Below are 19,484 nucleotides of genomic sequence, written 5' to 3'. Positions count from 1 at the left end.
GGGCCCGGTGGATGACTCAGCTAGCACACCTCGATGACGGACAGCAGGATCTCGGGGGCGGACGACCCCAGGGCCATCAGGGTGAGGTTGGACACGGTCTCGTTCCAAATGCGCACGGTCGCCACCGACGTCTCCCCGTTGGGCAGGGTGATAGTCACCTCCTTCTCCTGCAGGGCGGGGACAGAGAGACGGCACACGCATCACCACACTGAAAGAAACACAATGGCGGATTGTGTTGAGTGTCTGAATCCTTTCAGGTGTATTGGCGCCTGTTTCTTATGCTCAGGGACTGGATTACAGGAGCTCCCGTTTATGTTGTCAGGGATATGCAACGAAATATTTTGAACAGGTACAAGACAAATCTCTTTAATCCATCCAGCAGTATGCACATGCTGACGTACACTCTGCCACTAACCACTGCAGAAAAGTCTTATACCTTTTTAGACGATGGACCTGTGTTGTTTTGCATTAAGACATCAAAACTTTGCATTAATATTACATAACATTAATTTAGCAGAAGCCATTTACATAACAGCTTATTAATGTAAGGGAATACAAGTATATGCACTTGAGTTTTACCAGCAATCGACTAGCTATAACAAATATAGACCGTCTTAAAAACATTCTTCTCCCAGAGACAATGCGCTTGCAAAATCTTTATGGCACTAATGTAAGTTACTGTAGACCAGCTCACGCCAGCCCATAATAAGACCCCATAACGGCCGAGGAGACAGCCGAAACAGACGAGTGTTAGGAATCCACACACAGCCCATGATTTAGGCTGTGCGGTCTGTGGAGTGTACCATCCTTCCCCTTGTCCCCCGCCCCCACCCCCCACGCCCCCCAATTGCTTTTCCCAATGGTTTTTCCCTCTTCCCACCTGACCTATCAGGTCAGAGGGTAGGAGATATAATGGTGAGAAACTGATAAATGAGAAGAGCTCTAGATGCCAGAGAGGGAGCTCAGGAGCATAAGTAACCGGCGGCATGTTGCCGGGGGTTTTGTTTTGAGGAGGATTTTTGGCTCGGCTGCTCTCGTTTTGGGACGGTCAGCTGCTGTGATAAACGGCTCTGCTTCTCCGGCGCTTCTCTACAAAACTACCGGCAGTCGAGCCTCGCCCGTTTGCTTTTTTGGAATCACCCCATTAATCCTGTGTGTTTTCTCCTTGTCTTGTTTGTCCACCTGCCAAAGGAATCACGTTTCCCCTCTGTTGTTATTTATTTTTCTGATGAAAACTATCTGAACAACAAGATCTCACTGACTTCCTGTTGTGTGTCGTACAGAATCAATCTTACTGACTTCAATATACGATAAGTGTGTGACACGGAATAAATCTCATGGACTTCATGTGATAAGTGTGTGATGTTGAATGTGGAGGGTCTCCCTGTGTGTGTGTGCGTGTGTCAGTGTGCGTTTGGGGGGGGGTACCCATGTGGGGATATGTGTGTCTGTGTGCGGGGGGTACCTGTGTTTGGGTGTGATGTGTCTGTGTGTCTGTTGTGTGGCCGTACTTGGGTGGGTATGTGCGTATGTGTGTGTGTGTGTTGGTGTGCGTGTGTGTGTGGGGGGGCGGTACCTGTGTTTGGGTGTGCCTGTGTCTGTGTGTGTGTGTGTGTGGGGGGGTACCTGTGTTTGGGTGTGCATAAGTCTGTGTGTGTGTGGGGGGGGGGGGGGGTACCTGGGAGGTGATGACCTCGATGGAGGCCATGAAGCGGTCGGCGATGATGGACACGCCCAGGAACATGTACATGAGACAGACGAAGTAGACCACGGCGCGGGCCACCTGGTCCCCCAGCCCAGGGCTGCGGGGCTTCCAGAGGGGGAGCAGGACGCCGGGCTGGCACACAGCGGGGCCCCCCGCGCACACCCGCTTGCCCCCGCCCGTCCCGTTCTCGTAGGGCGTGGGAGAGACGGACACGGAGGCCAGCTCGTCCTCCATGCGCTGGGACTCCAGCGAGCAGGGCTGGGGCAGGGGGAGGAGCAGGAGGAGGAGGAGCAGGAGGCGCAGGGCCGGGGAGCGGAGTGCCATGGCTGCTGCAGGGCGGGGCAGGGCGGGGCGGGGCAGGGGGAGAGGGGCAAAGAGAGGGAGGGAGCAGATGCTGGTCGTGCAGGAAGGGGTGGGTCCAGGTCACCTGTGAGGGGCGAAACAGAATCAAAATCAATCACAACATCAGGGAAAGAAAAGGCTGTGGGAGTCCAGCCTTGTCATCTTTGAGGCTTTTCTAAACAGGGATGGAAATGACTCCCAGGCCACAAGCTACCACAAACAGGAACATAAAAAGCATCCACAGTGCCCCGCTCTGCTGACACTAATGTTCTGCAGCCTTGCTGTCAGAAAGCTGACTTTTCACTGAGGCTAAACCACAGACTGCACCAGAGTACAGTTTTATGTTCTAATCACAGATCCGCCTGGTGCTAGTATGGTGGTGGGCAGGGGAGAGATTGAGAGAGAGAGAGAGAGAGAGAGAGAAGGGGGGGAGAGAAGGAGAGAGACAGACAGCGAGAGAGAGAGAAAGAAGGGGGGAGAGAGAGAGAGGAGAGAGAGAGAGAAGGGGGGGAGAGAAGGAGAGAGACAGACAGCGAGAGAGAGAGAAAGAGGGGGGGGAGAGAGAGAGAGAGAGAGAGAGAGAGAGTGCCCCCAGAGAAGTGAGGCTGGCCTGGGAGGTAACGGTTACTGAGGTGACAGTGACACTGTTGCTCTGGCAGAGATAATGGCACTGCACACAATGCTCGATTCACGGCGCAGCACAAACAACCCTGAGCCAAACTCTCAGCCGCTCACAGCCTCTTTGTGTCTCCGGCTCTCCTTTTGTTTTCTGTGGAGGGCCGTGACAATTTTCATTATGAGGCATTGTGCGAGAGGAAGTGTGTGTGTGCGTCTGTGTGTGTGTGTGTGTGTGTGTGTACTGCGCGCTCAGCATGTGCTGAGAATTAGTGCCAATACAGTGGATTAGAGTCCCACTGAACCCATTTGCTTACTAACACTCTCTCACACACACAGAAAATTCTTTATCACTGCTACCTACACTTTGTAAGCTATTACAACTGGGTACTGAACGCCATATCCAGTAACATACGTGTGAGCGTGCTACATCTGCATTGTGATGCCATGTATTTACTGCATCTACATATGCATGAAAGCAGAAATCCCAAGGCTCAGCCGTTACCACTGCCTCGGGAAAAAAAGCTTACATAAGTTACATAAACGCTAAACGCTCAATCATTTATTTAATAACAGGTGACAAAAGAGGAGACTAAATTGCTCTGTTTAGGTACTCCCAAGTGACTCGCTGCAGAAGAACATGATGCTGCGCATGCTGATGCAAGGACATCCACTTTCCACTGCCGTTACACACCGGGCCAGTAGAAACGGACATTGGGGGGGGGTTAGGTGGATGTGGCGACCTAGCTCAAACCAGATGGTCATCACAGCGGCGGAAGGATGGAGAAAACGAGGCGTACCCGGCGCTCGCCGCTCACCACGGGCACTTCGCCCCGACTTCACGCAGGGCTGGCATGTCAACATCGTGTTCTTTGGTAATAGAGCACTGGGGACCATTTACATCGCCCCGCACTGGCGGCAGCGATGACATTTCAAAACAGCCTCGCAAACACTCATTATCTCCCGTGAAGGAGTTACTGTGACGGATCTCCTAAAGCAGCACAGAGTTACATACGTGTGGGGGACACACACGCACACACACAAGCACGCACATGCACGCACGCACACACACAGGCACACGCAAGTACGCACAACCCCCTACTAGCCGAGCACCATTCTTCCCTCCTCCATCCATTTTCCCTTGCCAGATGTCCAGATCGCCCCAGCGTGTTTGTCCTGTAATTTAATTGCCCATGATGCACTGCTGATGGGAACCATTTCCACACAGCGCTCTACTGGATCTCACCCCCCCCCCACCACCACCACCACACCCCCAAGGCCCGCGGTGCCCGGAATACCAAGCAGGGAAGGGGGGGGAGATGGCGGTGGAAGAGAGCGGATGGGGAGGGGGGGTGGCTGAACTACTTGAGATTGGACTACTTGAGAGCCTTGCCCCGTGTTTAACTCCAAAAGCCTTGCGCGCCAGCAGAACACAGCCTGCCATGCACTGGGATTTGATATGTGCTGAGCACAGTGAGGGGTTTGCAGAAATGAAAAGAATTAGATCAGAAGAAAGAAACAACAGAGAAGAAAGAGCGAGAGAGAGAGAGAGAGAGAGAGAAAGAAAGAGAGCGAGAGAGAGAGGAGAAAACAGAGGACACAGCTAGGCAAGTACACCAAGAATGAATGCTGACACTAGGAATAAGAGGGAGGGAGAGAGAGAGAAGAAAGGGAGGGATAGAGGGAGAGGGAAGCCCTGCCACAAATGCTCTAATAGATATTCTCCACACAGCCCGGCGTTTCCATGGTGACTCGGCCTAAGAGTTTTGAAAGGGTGATCTATCACAGTGGGAAAAGGGAGGGAAAGAAGGTGGGGAGAAGGAGGGCGGTGAAGGATACTCAATCACGCCACACGCTGGAGCACACCCAGCACGCGCACACACACCTACACACAGGCGTACTGGGGTCCCCCATCCGAACGCACACACAGCTGGACACGGGGTGTACTGGGGTCCCCCATCCCAACGCACACACAGCTGGACACGGGGTGTACTGGGGTCCCCCATCCCAACGCACACACAGCTGGACACAGGGTGTACTCGGTTCCCTCATCCCAACGCACACACACGTCCCAACCACTGACAAACAGCAGGCTGAGAATTCCATTCGGTAATTAACAAGGCCTGCCCGACCCATCAAGAACAACTTGTCTGACTCACAAATCAAAGGCTGGGGGTACTCGTGGCGCAAGCAGACTTGCACATGCACACATTCATTATGAGGCTACAGTATGTGACTCATTGCAAGGGATTGGCCACCTGCCTCCCGGCCCCACTACTACTACTAACCGATTTTTTAAACAGGTGATTCTTAACGATGGAGGCCATATTTGATCGGATAAACTAATTCCTGAATAAGTTTGTGCCCTACTAGAGGGATAATTACTACTCTGCATTTGACAGAAGTTAAATATATTCAGGTACTTGTACGATGTTGGTTATTGTGCCGATTAAAGCAGGGCAGGTATTTGCACGGTTTGGCTGAACGTCGGGGTTGATTTCAATTCCATTTAAATTCTGTCAGTTCAGTAAATGAATTGAAATGCAATTTATTTTCAGGATTAGTGAAACTGAAATGGAATTGACCTCAATTAGTTAAAAATGGAACTGACCTCAACTGACTGCAGACTCAGAAATGGAATGAACCTCTACTAAATAAGTTATGGTGGAGCGGCCAGGTATAAGGCCAGGGGAGCAGCAGTCAGAATGATGAGAGTTAGTGGTAAGCAGAGGCTGAAAGAGCGAACGCACTGCAGGCGTCTGTGGGGTGAGAGGTGAGAGGTGTGTGGGGTGAGAGGTGTAGGGTCTGTAGGGTGGGAGGTGTAGGGTCTGTGGGGTGAGAGGTGAGAGGTGTGTGGGGTGGGAGGTGTAGGGTCTGTAGGGTGAGAGGAGTAGGGTCTGTGGGGTGAGAGGTGTAGGGTCTGTGGGGTGAGAGTTATACGGAACTGGGAAGGAAGGAGCAAGTGACCTCCACTGACTAGAGAGAGAGAAAGACAGACAGACAGAGAGAAAGAAAGAGAGTGATACAGAGAGACAGACAGACAGAGACAGAGAGAGTCAGAGAGAGAGAAAGAGGGGGGTTTAAATACCTTTTTTAACTGCTGTCAAATAAAAGTGCATATCATTTGGAGAGTACAAGAGAAGACAGAAAGAGAAAGAGACTTGACCTTTAAAAGCATTTCATTTAACAGCTATCAGAAAAGGGCAAATATAATTTGGTAGGTACAAAAATGATAGGGAGAGAGAGTACAGGAAGGAAGGAGAGGTGCATCAGAGACAGATGATGTGACCTGGGGTAGCATCCTTTCTCTCTCAGTCACTTACTGGAATGGGGGCTGCCCGTTAGAGTAATCAATGTGTGACCTCTGTGAATATCTGACAGGCACTTCCCAAGCTCATAAATACAACCAACAGGCCTGACAGATGAGGACAGAGGACTGGAAGAAGAAAGAAAATCTCTGAATAACCCATCTGCAGTCAAAAGCATTTGTGAGTAGTCGCGCCCACGCATGCCAAGTCACAGTAAATGAAGCTGTGCTAACCCTGCTCGGCAACAGTCAAGGCCAACCGGCGGAGGTGGGCGTGTGTACTGTACATTGAAGAATATCTGAGTCATACTACTGAGCGCTTAGTCGCGGAGCTACAAACGCTCCCCATGCACCTACTAATGAATTTATTTGCACAGTCAATATTGGAGCTCAAGATGTTTGATATGCTCCTCAGGGCTGATGCGCAGCTGCGTGCCCTGAACGGAAACTGAGAGATGTTTACACATCAGTCTGTTTGCCCAGCCAGCGTTAGAACTCGGATGTCTGTGACGTCGGGGGCGTGCGGATGTTCCTCTGCATCGGCGTTGCTGAGCGCGCTGAATTAAAAAAGTGGCGTTTGAACGAAAAAAAGGCGATGCGCCGTTCATCGACCGCTCTGGCACAAGTCACGGGCGCCCGGCGAAGGACGGCAAGCAAATGCGCCGGGGCGGCTCGGCGCCTTTCCGCTTGTCGCCCAGAGCGGGGCGACTGTTGTTGTCAAAGGCTGAGCGCGCCGGCCCCTCTGGAACCTTCCGAAAGGGAGCAGATGGAGAGGGTGAAAGAGTGCAGAGAAAACCAAGACAGAAGAAGCCCTGGAGAGACGCCCCCCCCCCCCGCCCCCGCCGCCCCCTTTTCCCATTTGAGGAAAAGAAGAAAAGAAAAAACACACACGCTTGCACCTGGGCTTGTGGAATCAAGCTCATAATTATGCAAGCGAGACAGCGGTTCCCTTTTTAACTACCGTATGGGCCTAGACAGCACAGCAAATACAAGCGCAAAACTTCCATTTGCGGAGACAAGTGTGCAAATAAAATGGTAGAAAATCACCAGGAAATAACAAATAAGCCAAATAAATTGTGTGGCAGACGAGAATCTGCTGAGAGGAGCCATTAGCGCTTTCGGGAATCAATCCCCTTTGATTTAAAGATGTTTACCGCCTATAGGAAAGCCATTAGTGGTAGTACGTGGTGAGGTCACAGGGAAGGGGATGATTAAATAAGATCACCTTGTCCGGGCTCCAGGGATGACAGAATGTGGATGACATTAACATGATCACGGCCGCCAGGGGAAAAGGCTTTAATTGGGACGGAACAGAGGACTCGTCTGCTATAAACAGTGGTCAGTGCCCCCGGGCCACTTAACCTCTGCTTAGACAAAGTGGGCCAGGAGACGGAGGCTTTTTTGAATGGAATTTTACACCGTGATGTCATCAGCCCACTTCCGCCCACAGGTTGCTATGGAGTGAGATTCTCTTTGAAATGGCACGTAATGTGCAGCGTAAGGAGCAAACGCCCCAGCTTCTGTTGGAGATGCTTCCAGCCATTTTTTTAATTAAGAACATTAAAACATATTTTAAGCTCTGTATTTCTCCCATAAACATCTTCTAGCGGAGCATTAGTTTGGCTTTTGAACTCCTCATTTTCCACAAATGGTTTCACTTCAATAACCAGGTGCCCAGACTTTCAGCAGTTAGAATCCCAGTGATGTCACTGTGCCTGTCATTTAATTCAACTGCGAATGTAACTGCTTCCTAAAGAAAGTGTTAGCCATATATCTCCTATATCTCAGACAGTGAAAGCTTGAGGTGATCTGATTGATTAAAAGTCTTCAGATGTGACTAAATTTATTCTTAATGGCATGCAAAAGCCATTAATTACATAATAGGGTAGGCCGGTCCTCAAAAGACCTTAAACGTGTCTAATTAAGAGAAAGTAACAGCATATTATAATTCAGCGGCTGCAACTGTGGTTGTAACAAAAGACACCACACACACAGGGGGGGCCCTAGGATCGAGTTTGAGAACCCCTGCCACGGTTAACCCATACACCACTGACATGGAACACTAAGTAAAGGCATAAAGAGACACACAAAATGGACAAGCTCTGAAAGCACGTACATATGTACATACATACCTACATACATAGATGCATTCATACATACATACATACATACACAGATGCATTCATACATACATACATACATACATAGATGCATTCATACATACCTACATACATAGATGCATTCATACATACATACATACATAGATGCATTCATACATACATACATGTATGCATACAGACACACATACATACATAGATGCATTCATACATACATACATGTATGCATACAGACACACATACATACATAGATGCATTCATACATACATACATACACGTATATGCATACATACATACATACATACATACCTCTTGGCAAAACAGTATCTGCCAGTCCTTTGTTCTTTACATACTGTGCCTGCCCACAAACGGACACACACCCTCCTGACCCATTTTCCCACTCCAGCTCCCACCCCAGGACCCCAGCATGCCAGCTCAGTCTCAGTTGGGTTCACCCATGCTGCCTGTGTCACCCCATTCTCTGCTTCCTGTGATGATGCCATCCCATTGTGACAGCACTGAGTCCCATTGTATGGGGACTCACGAATCCCTCCCCCACCCTCAAGTAAAATGAGCTGAGCGTTGCTTTGAGGGCGGGGCTCGACGAGCAGTTACCACAGCACTGAAGCCGGGCATGTACGCACGACCTGGCCATGCCCTTCAAACGACCTTCGACCAGCACAGGCACAATGCCTGGTCTACATACAAGGTCACAATGTTTGCTCTTGTCATGCGGTGGGATCTGATACGTTGGGGAGGGGGTCTTTCAAGCATGGATACTGGGGGGGACGGGGGTGTTCCTGTAATTTCTTTTTTTGTTGGTTTTTTCATGGTTGAGTTTTTCTGTTTGCTCATTTTTGTCCCATTAATTTGCCTTGCGCTGTTACAGTTAAGTATGCATAAAACTCAATAAATCTTAATGAAGTCCTCATCTGGATAGAAAGTAAAATAATGTGCGGTGTCAGGTAAAATCAGTAGATTCTCAAAAAACAACTAAATCAGTCACATTTACAGGACCAGGGCTTTCCAATGCCTAAAGTATATAATCGATGGGAACTAGAACAGTTCCATTATACACTTAACTAGAAACAGCTAATAAAAAATACATATCTCACTGGGGCTTGAAATAAATTTTCCTTCTTTTTAAAAAGTCAATAAATGGAAAATAAGTCCACATACAACCCAGCATTCAGATACATAGATAAACTGGCATTGGGGATATAAACCAACTTTGGATCAGTTTCAGCATTTTCACCTGACGTTTGGGGTTATACAATTTTGTGTGAGCTGATCCTGATCCATGAGAAAGAACAGGAAGTACCAGGAGCCACCTGTGGTCCCATACCTTCCTTCTGTGGCCCCCTACCATGAGCCCTGGTAATATCTTTGAGAGAATATGCCTTCTGAAATATGACTGACGCAGACACATGGTCTGGCTCTGCAGGTATGCATGAATGGTTCCAAAATTATTAGGAGACACACACAATGAAACTGCACATTCTTGGAACCTGGGATTGATTTAAATAGCTTATTTCCACGCCTAGCATGTCTTCCTCGCGTCTCTTCCTCGCTCCTTAGCTCCACCCGATGGAGGATGTGAGGAAGAGATGCAGGGATGAGATGCAGGGACGGAGGAATCGAGGCAACATGCATTAGGCAAATGGAATGTTCTTGCTCAATCAAGCGTCAGTTTGAAGCCACATCAATTACAGACGTGGCAGATGAAGAGAGGTGCACTCAAAGGTGGATCATTTATACGTCACGCATTCCAAAAAAAGACCTCCGCAAAGGCTGCACTTGTGCATCCCTGCTGAAGCATTCTCCAAGCAGCATTTAGCGGATCGGAATGTCCTGTAAAATGGCAGACTTCGATTGGTTTCAGGGTTACGCGAGGACAGAGAAGACGAGGACGAATAAAATAAATGACTGGAATGAAGCTGCAATGCTAAGGTGAGGCAGCACTGTCAAAGAGACCGTCAGCCAATCACTGTGGCATTAAATAAAAGCCTTTCAGCCAATCACTGTGGCATCAAAGAAAGCCTTTCAGCCAATCACTGTGGCATTAAAGAAAGCCTTTCAGCCAATCACTGTGGCATTAAAGAAAGCCTTTCAGCCAATCACTGTGGCATTAAAGAAACCCTTTCAGCTAATCACTGTGGCATTAAAGAAAGCCTTTCAGCTAATCGCTGTGGCATTAAAGGACATGTATCAGCCAATCTCCATGGCATTATAGAAACCCGTTACAGAGACAGCCATTCAGTCCTGTTAGGAACGTTGTGGCAACGTCACAAAAACATCACGAGACCATGCTGCAGCTCGGCTGGACGCTCAGCCCTCTTCCCGACTAACCACCTGTCCCAGGACACCATCCATCTGCAAGCGTGCCTCGTGCGGAGTCACCAGCTCTGCACAGGGGCTTCTGTAAGCGTTGCATCACCCGCTGTCTCGGGACACGTCCCCTCCACTCTGGCAATGCGGAGCCATATGTAACACACAGGCTCACGAGGACCACATACCACGCAGAGTGCCTGTATACGGACAACACAAGGCCTCGTAACCTCACTGTCTTCCCGTCCGAGTTCCCCGCAGGAAGAGCGTTCGGAAGTGGCGGGATCAGAGATTTAAATCCAATTCCACATCTAGGCTTTAAAGACTCCAGAATGTGAGGTGAGGGAAAGCTACGACAGCTATTCCCTATACCCAAGCCTGTTAGGGTTGGATAGAGCGATGCGATACACACCAAGTAGAATGCTAAAACTGATAACAAGTAATTCCATGCACACTGTTACACATAGCGAAAAGGAGTAAAAAGTGACATCATTAGACAAACAAATTCCAGCAGCCATTTGAGTGAGACAGTTGGCGGGAAACCTGAGGAGAAAAATACAGCGTCGCGTCCAGCCATTCAGATTAAGCGGGTAATTGGTGATTATCTGGCCTGCATGCCAATGCTTCTCACAGGAGACACAAAGCAGACAATGCAGACACCTGTGGCTAAAATTGCAAAGCTTCATCCAGAGTTATGACACCACAGGACATACAGAGAGTCTGAACACAAACAATAAACCCATTTCCTAGCCTGAGGTTGGTGGCTGATTGGTTGGCTTGGATTGTGTGTTTCTGGGTGTTTCTGGGTGTTGCCAATTGGTGGAAGCTGATTCTTTCTTTTCCAGTACTGGCAGTGGCAGAAAAAATTCCCAAACTACATTGGCTCTGGGTAGGTGAGGGACTGTGAAGTCTTTCTCTGGCCCCAGATTCAAACTCCAGGTTGCCCTCAACAATTTTGATGACAAGGTCCTTCCCGTCAAAGTTTTACCAAATCCCTCTGGTGTCTCTCTGGATGTGATTGACAGTGAAGCTCTCCCCATTTGACACCACCGCTCAGTGACCTCCCGTCAGGCCGCCAAGGCAGCCGTGGCCAAGTCATCCATCCATCCACATTTACACGGCTACGCAACCCGCATGTGAGCTACTCTGTAGGGCTGATACTGTATGTATTCATCTGTGCAGACACACGCTTGAGACTCATAATGAATATCACAGCGGAGACATAAATTCAGTCCCGGAGCACAGCGGGCCCTATTTTCCACAGTCGAGGTGCAACTGTCAAGCTACCTGTGACGCACTGCACTGGTGAATTGAGGCACGGCCAACTCAACGCCGGTAATTTAGTGACAAAAGACTGCAGTGGACCTCATTTAAATTGCCTGTGGTTGCGGTGGAGGTTTGATTTCACTGGGCCAGTCGGATTGGTATCCTTACGTACACTTATCCAGGAGATGCAGAGTTGTTGAATCAGCACTTGAGCCTCTCAAAAAAACCTCCTTTGGCAAATGATGTTGTCAAACTCTGCAAACCGATTTTTTAAACTTACTCGGAAAAAGTATTGATTCATTATTTTCATTCCCGCCCTTTTTACTATAATTGACTGCACTATTTTTGTTTACCATACTATTTTAGAAACACATTATGCATTCTCCACTTCAATTAGCCTATGTTTCACTGATAAATTTATGATGCACCATGGCCAACAGGTCCATCCGTCTACCAAACCCATTAGATGCTCTGAGTAGCATACGCAATTACACCATATCAATATTAAGCTCTGACACAAAAAAGCACGCACTAACCCGAAACAAATCACTTTTAATTTATAAGAAACCTAACTAATATCCAGATAACACAAAGTGTATGTCTCAGCACTAAAGAATGCAATTTGGAAAAATAAAGTGATTGAAATAAAGAATTGAGTTGTAGTGCAACGCAAGATGCACTCAAGAAACCCATACACACTAAAATGTCCAGTGTTAATTCAACTCTAACAGTGTTAATTCAACTCTTAACAGCTAACATTTGGTCCCATTCTGGAATGTGGGACCAAATTGAATCTATTAAGAGTGGACATTTTACTGTGTAACTATATTCAAAGACAAAAAGCAGCCAGAACAGTGCAGTGTATTAACAGAGCTCTCTTATTATGGTCACACAGCAGCATGCTCAGATGTAAGCAACAGAAACGAAACTCAAACAAACAATTACTCAGATGCTTATCAACAGATAAAATAGAGTAGAGGAAACATACTGCCGCCGTTTTGTGTCCTCTGCAATGGGAGTGTTCAGAAAGGACGGTGAGTTTGCCGGAGGAAAAACCTGCAAAAGACGAAACACGTTGCCTCCACTCTGTTCTATGGTCATACGCTTCGGGTATTGTGTTTTTATCAGTTGTGCACATTTGAGTGCATCACTGCGTAATCTTGTTGTGTAGTGTACCTTAAGAAACAAGGCTTGTACGTACAAATCGTTTAAATTGTCAGAAGTTAATACAGAAACATTAGTGTTCTGAAAAACATAATTCCTTTTTATTGACTTAGAGGTTCTGCTGTATATTTATTTAACAAACACATATCTTAGACACCCTGTGACCCTGAATTGGATAAGCAGTTATAGATAATTGATTGATGGATGGGTGTAGATCTTAGACAATTTGACAAATGTACTGAAAGTCACTCTCTTTTGAAATCCATCTAAAAAGTCTTGTGCATCACTTGTCTGCCCCACATGCTCAGTGCTCATATTTTCATACCAAAATAGCAAAGTGTGTCAGCATTAGAGAAACACTAAATTTGGACAGCACGTTTTTCTATACATACCCTCATCATGCTGCCCAAGCCACGTTGAAACAAACGGGTTTACTGCAGTCCATAAAACTAGCAAACCGGGTGGAGAACAGCAAGTATTCAGTTGGCGCAGGACGAAATTAGCAACTCTGCTAGCGCTCGAGTGCATCTGCACTGCCACTGTCATCAAATTAGAGCCCAGAAACTCTGTCTCACCACCAAGCCCCATTGCCAGGCTGTGACAGTACCACAGAGAGGCCAAACTAGGCTGCTTTTTGGCTAATGAAAAGCCCTTTCTCCACAGAGCAGCTGTGAGGGGGGGGGGGGGGGGGGTGGGGTGGGTGCTGTGAATACCCCAGGTGGTGGTGACACATTAGTCAAGTGAATCATCTTTCTTTGTTACCACAACGCAGCAGCCCACACTGCACACAGCTGTAATTTGCTTGTCTGTGAAGAAAATGGCACTGTAGGGGGGCACAGGCCAGATCTGACATGCAATGATTTTTTATAGATTTGAGAAAACATTATAAAATATATAACTTTTTATTTATTTATTATTATTATTATTATTATTTTTTAAATAACCCTTTTTAACTTATGATGGGGTTCCCCCGGATGCCATAGAGCCCAGCTGGGGAGAGGAGAGACCCCACTTGAAATGGGGGCCTGAGCGTTCTCAAGCTACAAAACAACAGCTCCATGACACAGGGGGGCAGCTCATGTGACACATTAAAGTAAAAGCACAGACCCACACACAGAAAAATGGGTAGAAATCAATGACTGAGCTACACCAGAACCGTGCCAAACATCACACTTTAGCCATTTAAAGATATGATATCACAAGTAAATATGTGCGCAAACACGCTCAAACATGCACATGCTCACGCTCGGACACACTAACACAACGACACAACGTAGTACCGTCACCCTGATGTCTTTACTACAGTCAGAGCAGAGTGAGGGAACAGCCAATAGAGTCCAGGGTCTCAGCGGGTCCTGGGTTAATCTGCTATCAACAGAACCTGAGCCCTGCCACACTGTGTCCACACTGTGTGTGTGTGCGTGCCTATGTGTGTGTGTGTGTGTGTATGTGCGTGCCTAAGTGTGTGTGTGTGTGTGTGTGTGTGCGTGTGTGCGCGCATGCACATGCACATGTCTGCATATGTGCAGGTGATTATGCACATAGACAGTTAAATTCAGAAGTATTCAGGTAGTGACTGCATGTGTGCGTGTGTGTGAGTGCAATACACAAAACGAGCCGCATCACTTTCTTTGATTTCTATAGTTCTACTCCTTGACAGACAGGAGGGCATTCAGACAGCTTATAGAGCTTATATAGCTAACGCTGCAGGAAGCTTCCTGGGTCAGAGTGCTTATGAGGAGACTGGAGCACAAAGTCCCCCAAACGCTAGTCTGACAGGCCATGCAGACGGGACAGGAATCCAGGCTCCTCGATGCCGTCTCATTCTGTTACATTTTCAGTTAGGCTTATCGTCAGCGCTGTGGCCGCCTCCAGCAAAGAGCAAAAGGTCCATGCCTCCACACCGCAGTGCATGCTGGGAGACGGCAAACCTGCTCATTAATAATATCCCTTGGCTGCCTATCCGAGCGTTGATGAATGGCTGCTGTTGGGAAATCATTAGAGCTTTGTGTGCAGGACCGCTATTTTTAACACGTGAGCCGGCTTCACGTACAGCTGCTGGAAAATTGCAACACAAGTCAATTACCTTCCTTATTTCCTGGGCTAATAAAGGACCTTCCTCCTCTGCCTCTTTGCCTGCTTTTCCTTGGGCAAACCGCTACACTTCGCTTCCATTTCCCCCGTCACCGATCTGAAGCGTACCGGAGAGGCGCGTAACGACGGCGTGGGCAGGGAGGGCTGGAATGCGGAGGGCCGCATGTAGCAATTTCAGCGCCTGGCTCTATATCTGTATCAGCTGAGGGGAAACTCATCAGCGCCATTGACACGGATATGTGTATTTATGGGGTGGGGGGGGGGGCAGCGGAGATATAAGGAGAGCGTGGGTTGACGCGAAGACAGCAAGGTGTAGACAAGAGGAAATTAGAGAAAGAGGAAGAAACCGATAGAGACAGAAAGAGAGAGAGTGTGAGAGAAAGTGAAGTGAATCAGGGATGCACAGGGAACTACAGATGCAGAAGGGCAGAGAGAACAAGACTAGAAAAGGAAAAAAAAGAAAGAGAGGCCGAGGGCAAGAGTCAGTGGAACGAGCTGAGACAGATGCATCTGTCTTTCTCCATCAGGTTTACTGCTATACAGCCTCATTTAATGAATCCAGAGGAAACGTATTACCCCTGTAAAAGCCAGGAATTCAGGAAAATTAGTCCACAATCGGCACCATCCATTTTCCAAAGCTGTTTGTCCCCAATCAGAACTGCACAGAACCCAGGGGCTATCCCATAATGAGTAGAGGGCTGGTTGAATGAGGACAAAACTGATCAATGGCCATGTGACAGGGACTGATCGTGATGAGACTGATCTCTGAAGAGCGAACAGGAGAGAGGGGAGAACCAGGCAGACAGTCTGGAGTAGGCCCTTTCTGTTTATCCCAGGGTACATTGCGTGAGAGGCCGGAATAGACCCTGGACAGGCCACCAATCTATCGCAGGGTCAAACTAGACTTAATATGACTTAGGCCTATTTGTTATTACAGTATGACAAAATAACAAATTGGCTAGCCAATATGCAATACACAATGGAAAAGAACAATGGGGTTTACATTTCAGGCAAACCACACAACTAAATAAAAAGATACAAAACACTAAGTTACATATTTTTTAGCCTGCATTTGGAAACCAAACTGTCAATACAGCTGTCTTAGCTACTTCAACCAGCAATATTTCAGTCTAATCACTTTAGCCTTTTTCAATACAAAGTGCCAAGACTTGTCACAATATTGTACACTGGCCAAAAGAATAGGAATCAATGGAGCTAAACACAAACCTGAACAGCAATTGAACAGTGCTGCAGTTAATGACATTGGCCAAGCAAAATTGAGAATCAAAAGCTAACATCAGCAGGGTTGTCTACGAAAGAAATGCATCACTGATCTATGATGACAACATGACAAACCACTAGCAGCAATTCAGCAATGTAAGCTTTCAGGCCTAGATTCAATCAACATTTGTCCATAATTTTTAAATACAGACATATGTAAGTTCTACCTCTTATCTTCACAAAAAAAAAAACAGTTTGCTGATGGCTGAACCTTGCCAACATGTATTTGTCAGGAAGACTTGGATTCACCTGTAAGTTCGTTAAATACTGACCGAATCCAAGCTCCAGTCTCAAGGAGAATCAGGAAATCAGTCAATCATTCATGAAATCTGATCATTCACAGAATCAATGAACCAATTAGTCAAAGAACCAATGAATCAATTAGTCAAAGAATCAATGAATCAATTTAATGTCACACGTCAGATATTCTGAAGCTGAAAGCCGTTATTCTCGCTGTTGTGCAGATGTGCCGGTTGCGCTGGAGTAGACGTAGCCGCATCCGTTCCCGATGCCAACTGGACCGCTGCCTCAGTGTCTGTGTCAGTAATTTAACCTGCCGTAGGTATAGAATTACAAGACTGGTTGCAACTTCCTACCCGTTGCAATGCCCCAAAATGGCACCTGGAGTTTGTAAAATACTAGATAAAATAGTTCCATTCAACCTTTCAGCCCAAAGCTTTGTTAATACTGAAGACAACTAATAAAATTCTTCTTTCAATGTGAAACAGAAAACGCGTCCACCACTCACGTTGATCCTGAGTGGCTTAAATGAAATGTGGCTTAAATTGAGTTCTGTGCATTGCCCAGGTCTACAGAATGTATTGTTTGTATCTTCTTTTATAGCCTACTACATAACCACTTTTTAACTTAAGAATATTAACTTTTGGTCAATAAAGGACTGCATGTACAATGAAAGTAGGAAGAACACAAATGTGCAAATCCTAATATAGGCTCCAACATCACATTCTCTTACACTGCAGACAGCAAATATTTCATAGCAGGGATTATCTACAAACATTACCTGGAAGAGGGACGTACTGTACAGGGTTTAACTGGAAGAAGTACTGAACCAAGAAACACAAATGACAGCTAAATAGAATAATGTAATTTCCTGCCTAGTCAACTTTGGTTAACATATAGAATTCTAAGCAATAACACACCTGATTCTAATATTGAGTACATCATATTAACAGTGGCAAAATTTTAACAGTTGCTGTGCAGAGTTATTCTGACTGAGCCATTCCTCCAAGTGAACAGGAACAAATTGTCCCAACGCATATATTAAGAGTTTGCAGAATTATATTCAACCGTGCAACATTTCAGCATTTCTCTTCTGTCCGTAACCATAACTAATGTGCCAGTTTGGTTCCAGTGGGCAAGCCCTAAAGCTTATACGTGGTAATTAATGGGATCCAGCGTCCCAATTGGTTCTGGCGGGAAGGCCAAGAGCCTGCCTCTTTTGATTAATTGGCTCCCCAGAATTCCATGACTGGTAGCCAAGGACCCCCAGGTCGGAAACAGAACGAAGTCTTTCCCCTTCTGCTACTTAATATGCCAGGTGGCTGGGAAGCGGCTATGTCTGTTCAATGCCTTTAGACAGAGGGGGAGGCTTGTAATGAGAAATAGATTTCCTTTCGAAAGATGAGGAGGACAAATAGTATCCATTGGCACCTGCTTCTGACAGAGCAGAGGGGGTAGGGGTGGTGGTCATTCCTCATTGGCTGAGGAGGGAGGACTGGAGAAGGAAGAACCAGGACATCTGGCTGTTCAGATAGGGAGAGGAAGGGAAGATGACTACTAGACTTTGAATGGATTCAACCATGTCACTTCATCTATGGGTGCCGTAAAGTGTGTTCTGTGAGCATCTGAGCACTCAATGTGGTTACGTGTGTATGTGTGTTTTTGTTGGTGTGCGTGTGTGTGTTTGTGTATGTGTGCCTGCATGTGTGTTTTTGTGTGTGTGTGTGTGTGTGTGTGAGTGAGTGAGTGAGTGTGTATCTATGTGTGTGTGAGTGAGTGAGTGAGTGAGTGAGTGAGTGTGTGTGTGTGTGTGTGTGAGTGAGTGTGTGTGTGTGTGTGTGTGTGTGTGTATGTGTGTGTGTTTATTTTTTTGGAACTGAATGCTACACTGCTGTACGTAACAGACACTGAAGCCTGCATCATTCATGCAGTCTCGGACACAGTGGCCCATTGTTGGGTCGAGATTGAAATGGCGGCGGCATCGCATTTCACTTTCCAAGCACTGCTACGGTTACCTGAGGTTTGGACCTGCCGATACCCAACACCGGCCGAGGTCTGGACCCAAAAACAGCCCACCGTTCACACCCCGGGAGTGTTGGATGGGACAGCTGGACCAAACCCCTGCAGCACCCCCTCCCCCCCCCCTTTCTCAGGGCCCGCCGCTAACGCGCTAGTGCGCTAACGTGATCAGCGCTGGCCGGGGCGGGAATGGCCAACAAATTGCCGGAGCCTTATCGGGCGGCCGCATCGGCGTGCCGTTCCAGCAGAGATAAGCCGCGCGCTTCCCTAACTCCCAACGCTTTGCCTGGCCGCCGGGAACAAGTAGCGGGAGGATAACTGAGCCTGTCTGTCTGCCTGGCTGCAGCTGCCCCCCCCTCCCCCCCCCCCCGGGGGCCCGGAGCCACAGGGCCCCGCAGCACCATCACACGATACGGGGGCCTCACCTGACGGACAGGCCGGCGGACCGGGGCGATTAATAACTAATCGGCATCTGGGCCCGTAAATACGCACGCGCCCCGTCACGGGGGCCCGATACCTCACCAGGCGGCCCGTGTGAGGAGCACAGAGGCCGAGCGCGAGACTGCATTATTGATATCTCTCTCTCCTTCCCCCTCTCTCTCACTCTCTCTCTCTCCATCTTTTCTGTCCTCCTCTCTCTTTCCTTTTCTCTCTCTCTCCTTCCCCCTCTCTCTCTCTCTCTCTCTATCCATCTTTTCTGTCCTCCTCTCTCTTTCCTTTTCTCTCTCTCATTCCCCCTCTCTCTCTCTCTCTATCCATCTTTTCTGTCCCCCTCTCTCTTGCTAGCCACCTGTAAGTATTGATTGGTCAGTAAACAATGCTGAACGTATAGAATCCCCCTGACACAAGGCACTGCAATTAAATATGACCAAAGCTTGTGTAGCGGTCATAATACTATAATCATAACAGTTAAAATAACAATAGCAATAAATGGCAATAGACACATATCATTTATCCCTCTTTGTCTTTCTGTGTCCCTCTCTCTCTCGCCACCTGTAAGTATTGA

General features: G+C 47.6%; 1 protein-coding gene across 1 annotated transcript in view; it reads right to left on the bottom strand.

Annotated features, from left to right (window-relative positions):
- The window catches only part of slc8a2b (solute carrier family 8 member 2b), a 78,189-nt gene that overhangs the window by 27,768 nt on the left and 30,937 nt on the right, over positions 1–19,484 (bottom strand). Inside the window, exons 3-4 of the mRNA XM_064301493.1 lie at positions 1,679–2,132; positions 30–167 (exon numbers count right to left, since the gene is read on the bottom strand). Of these exons, the coding sequence (XP_064157563.1) occupies positions 30–167; positions 1,679–2,029 (489 nt within the window). The 5' untranslated portion in view covers positions 2,030–2,132. The remainder of the gene's footprint in view (positions 1–29; positions 168–1,678; positions 2,133–19,484) is intronic.

This window comes from Anguilla rostrata, chromosome 12, assembly GCF_018555375.3.
Source record: "Anguilla rostrata isolate EN2019 chromosome 12, ASM1855537v3, whole genome shotgun sequence".
NCBI lineage: Eukaryota > Metazoa > Chordata > Actinopteri > Anguilliformes > Anguillidae > Anguilla > Anguilla rostrata.
Note: the sequence above shows the minus strand (reverse complement) of the source record. Positions and strands in the feature narration are given on the sequence as shown.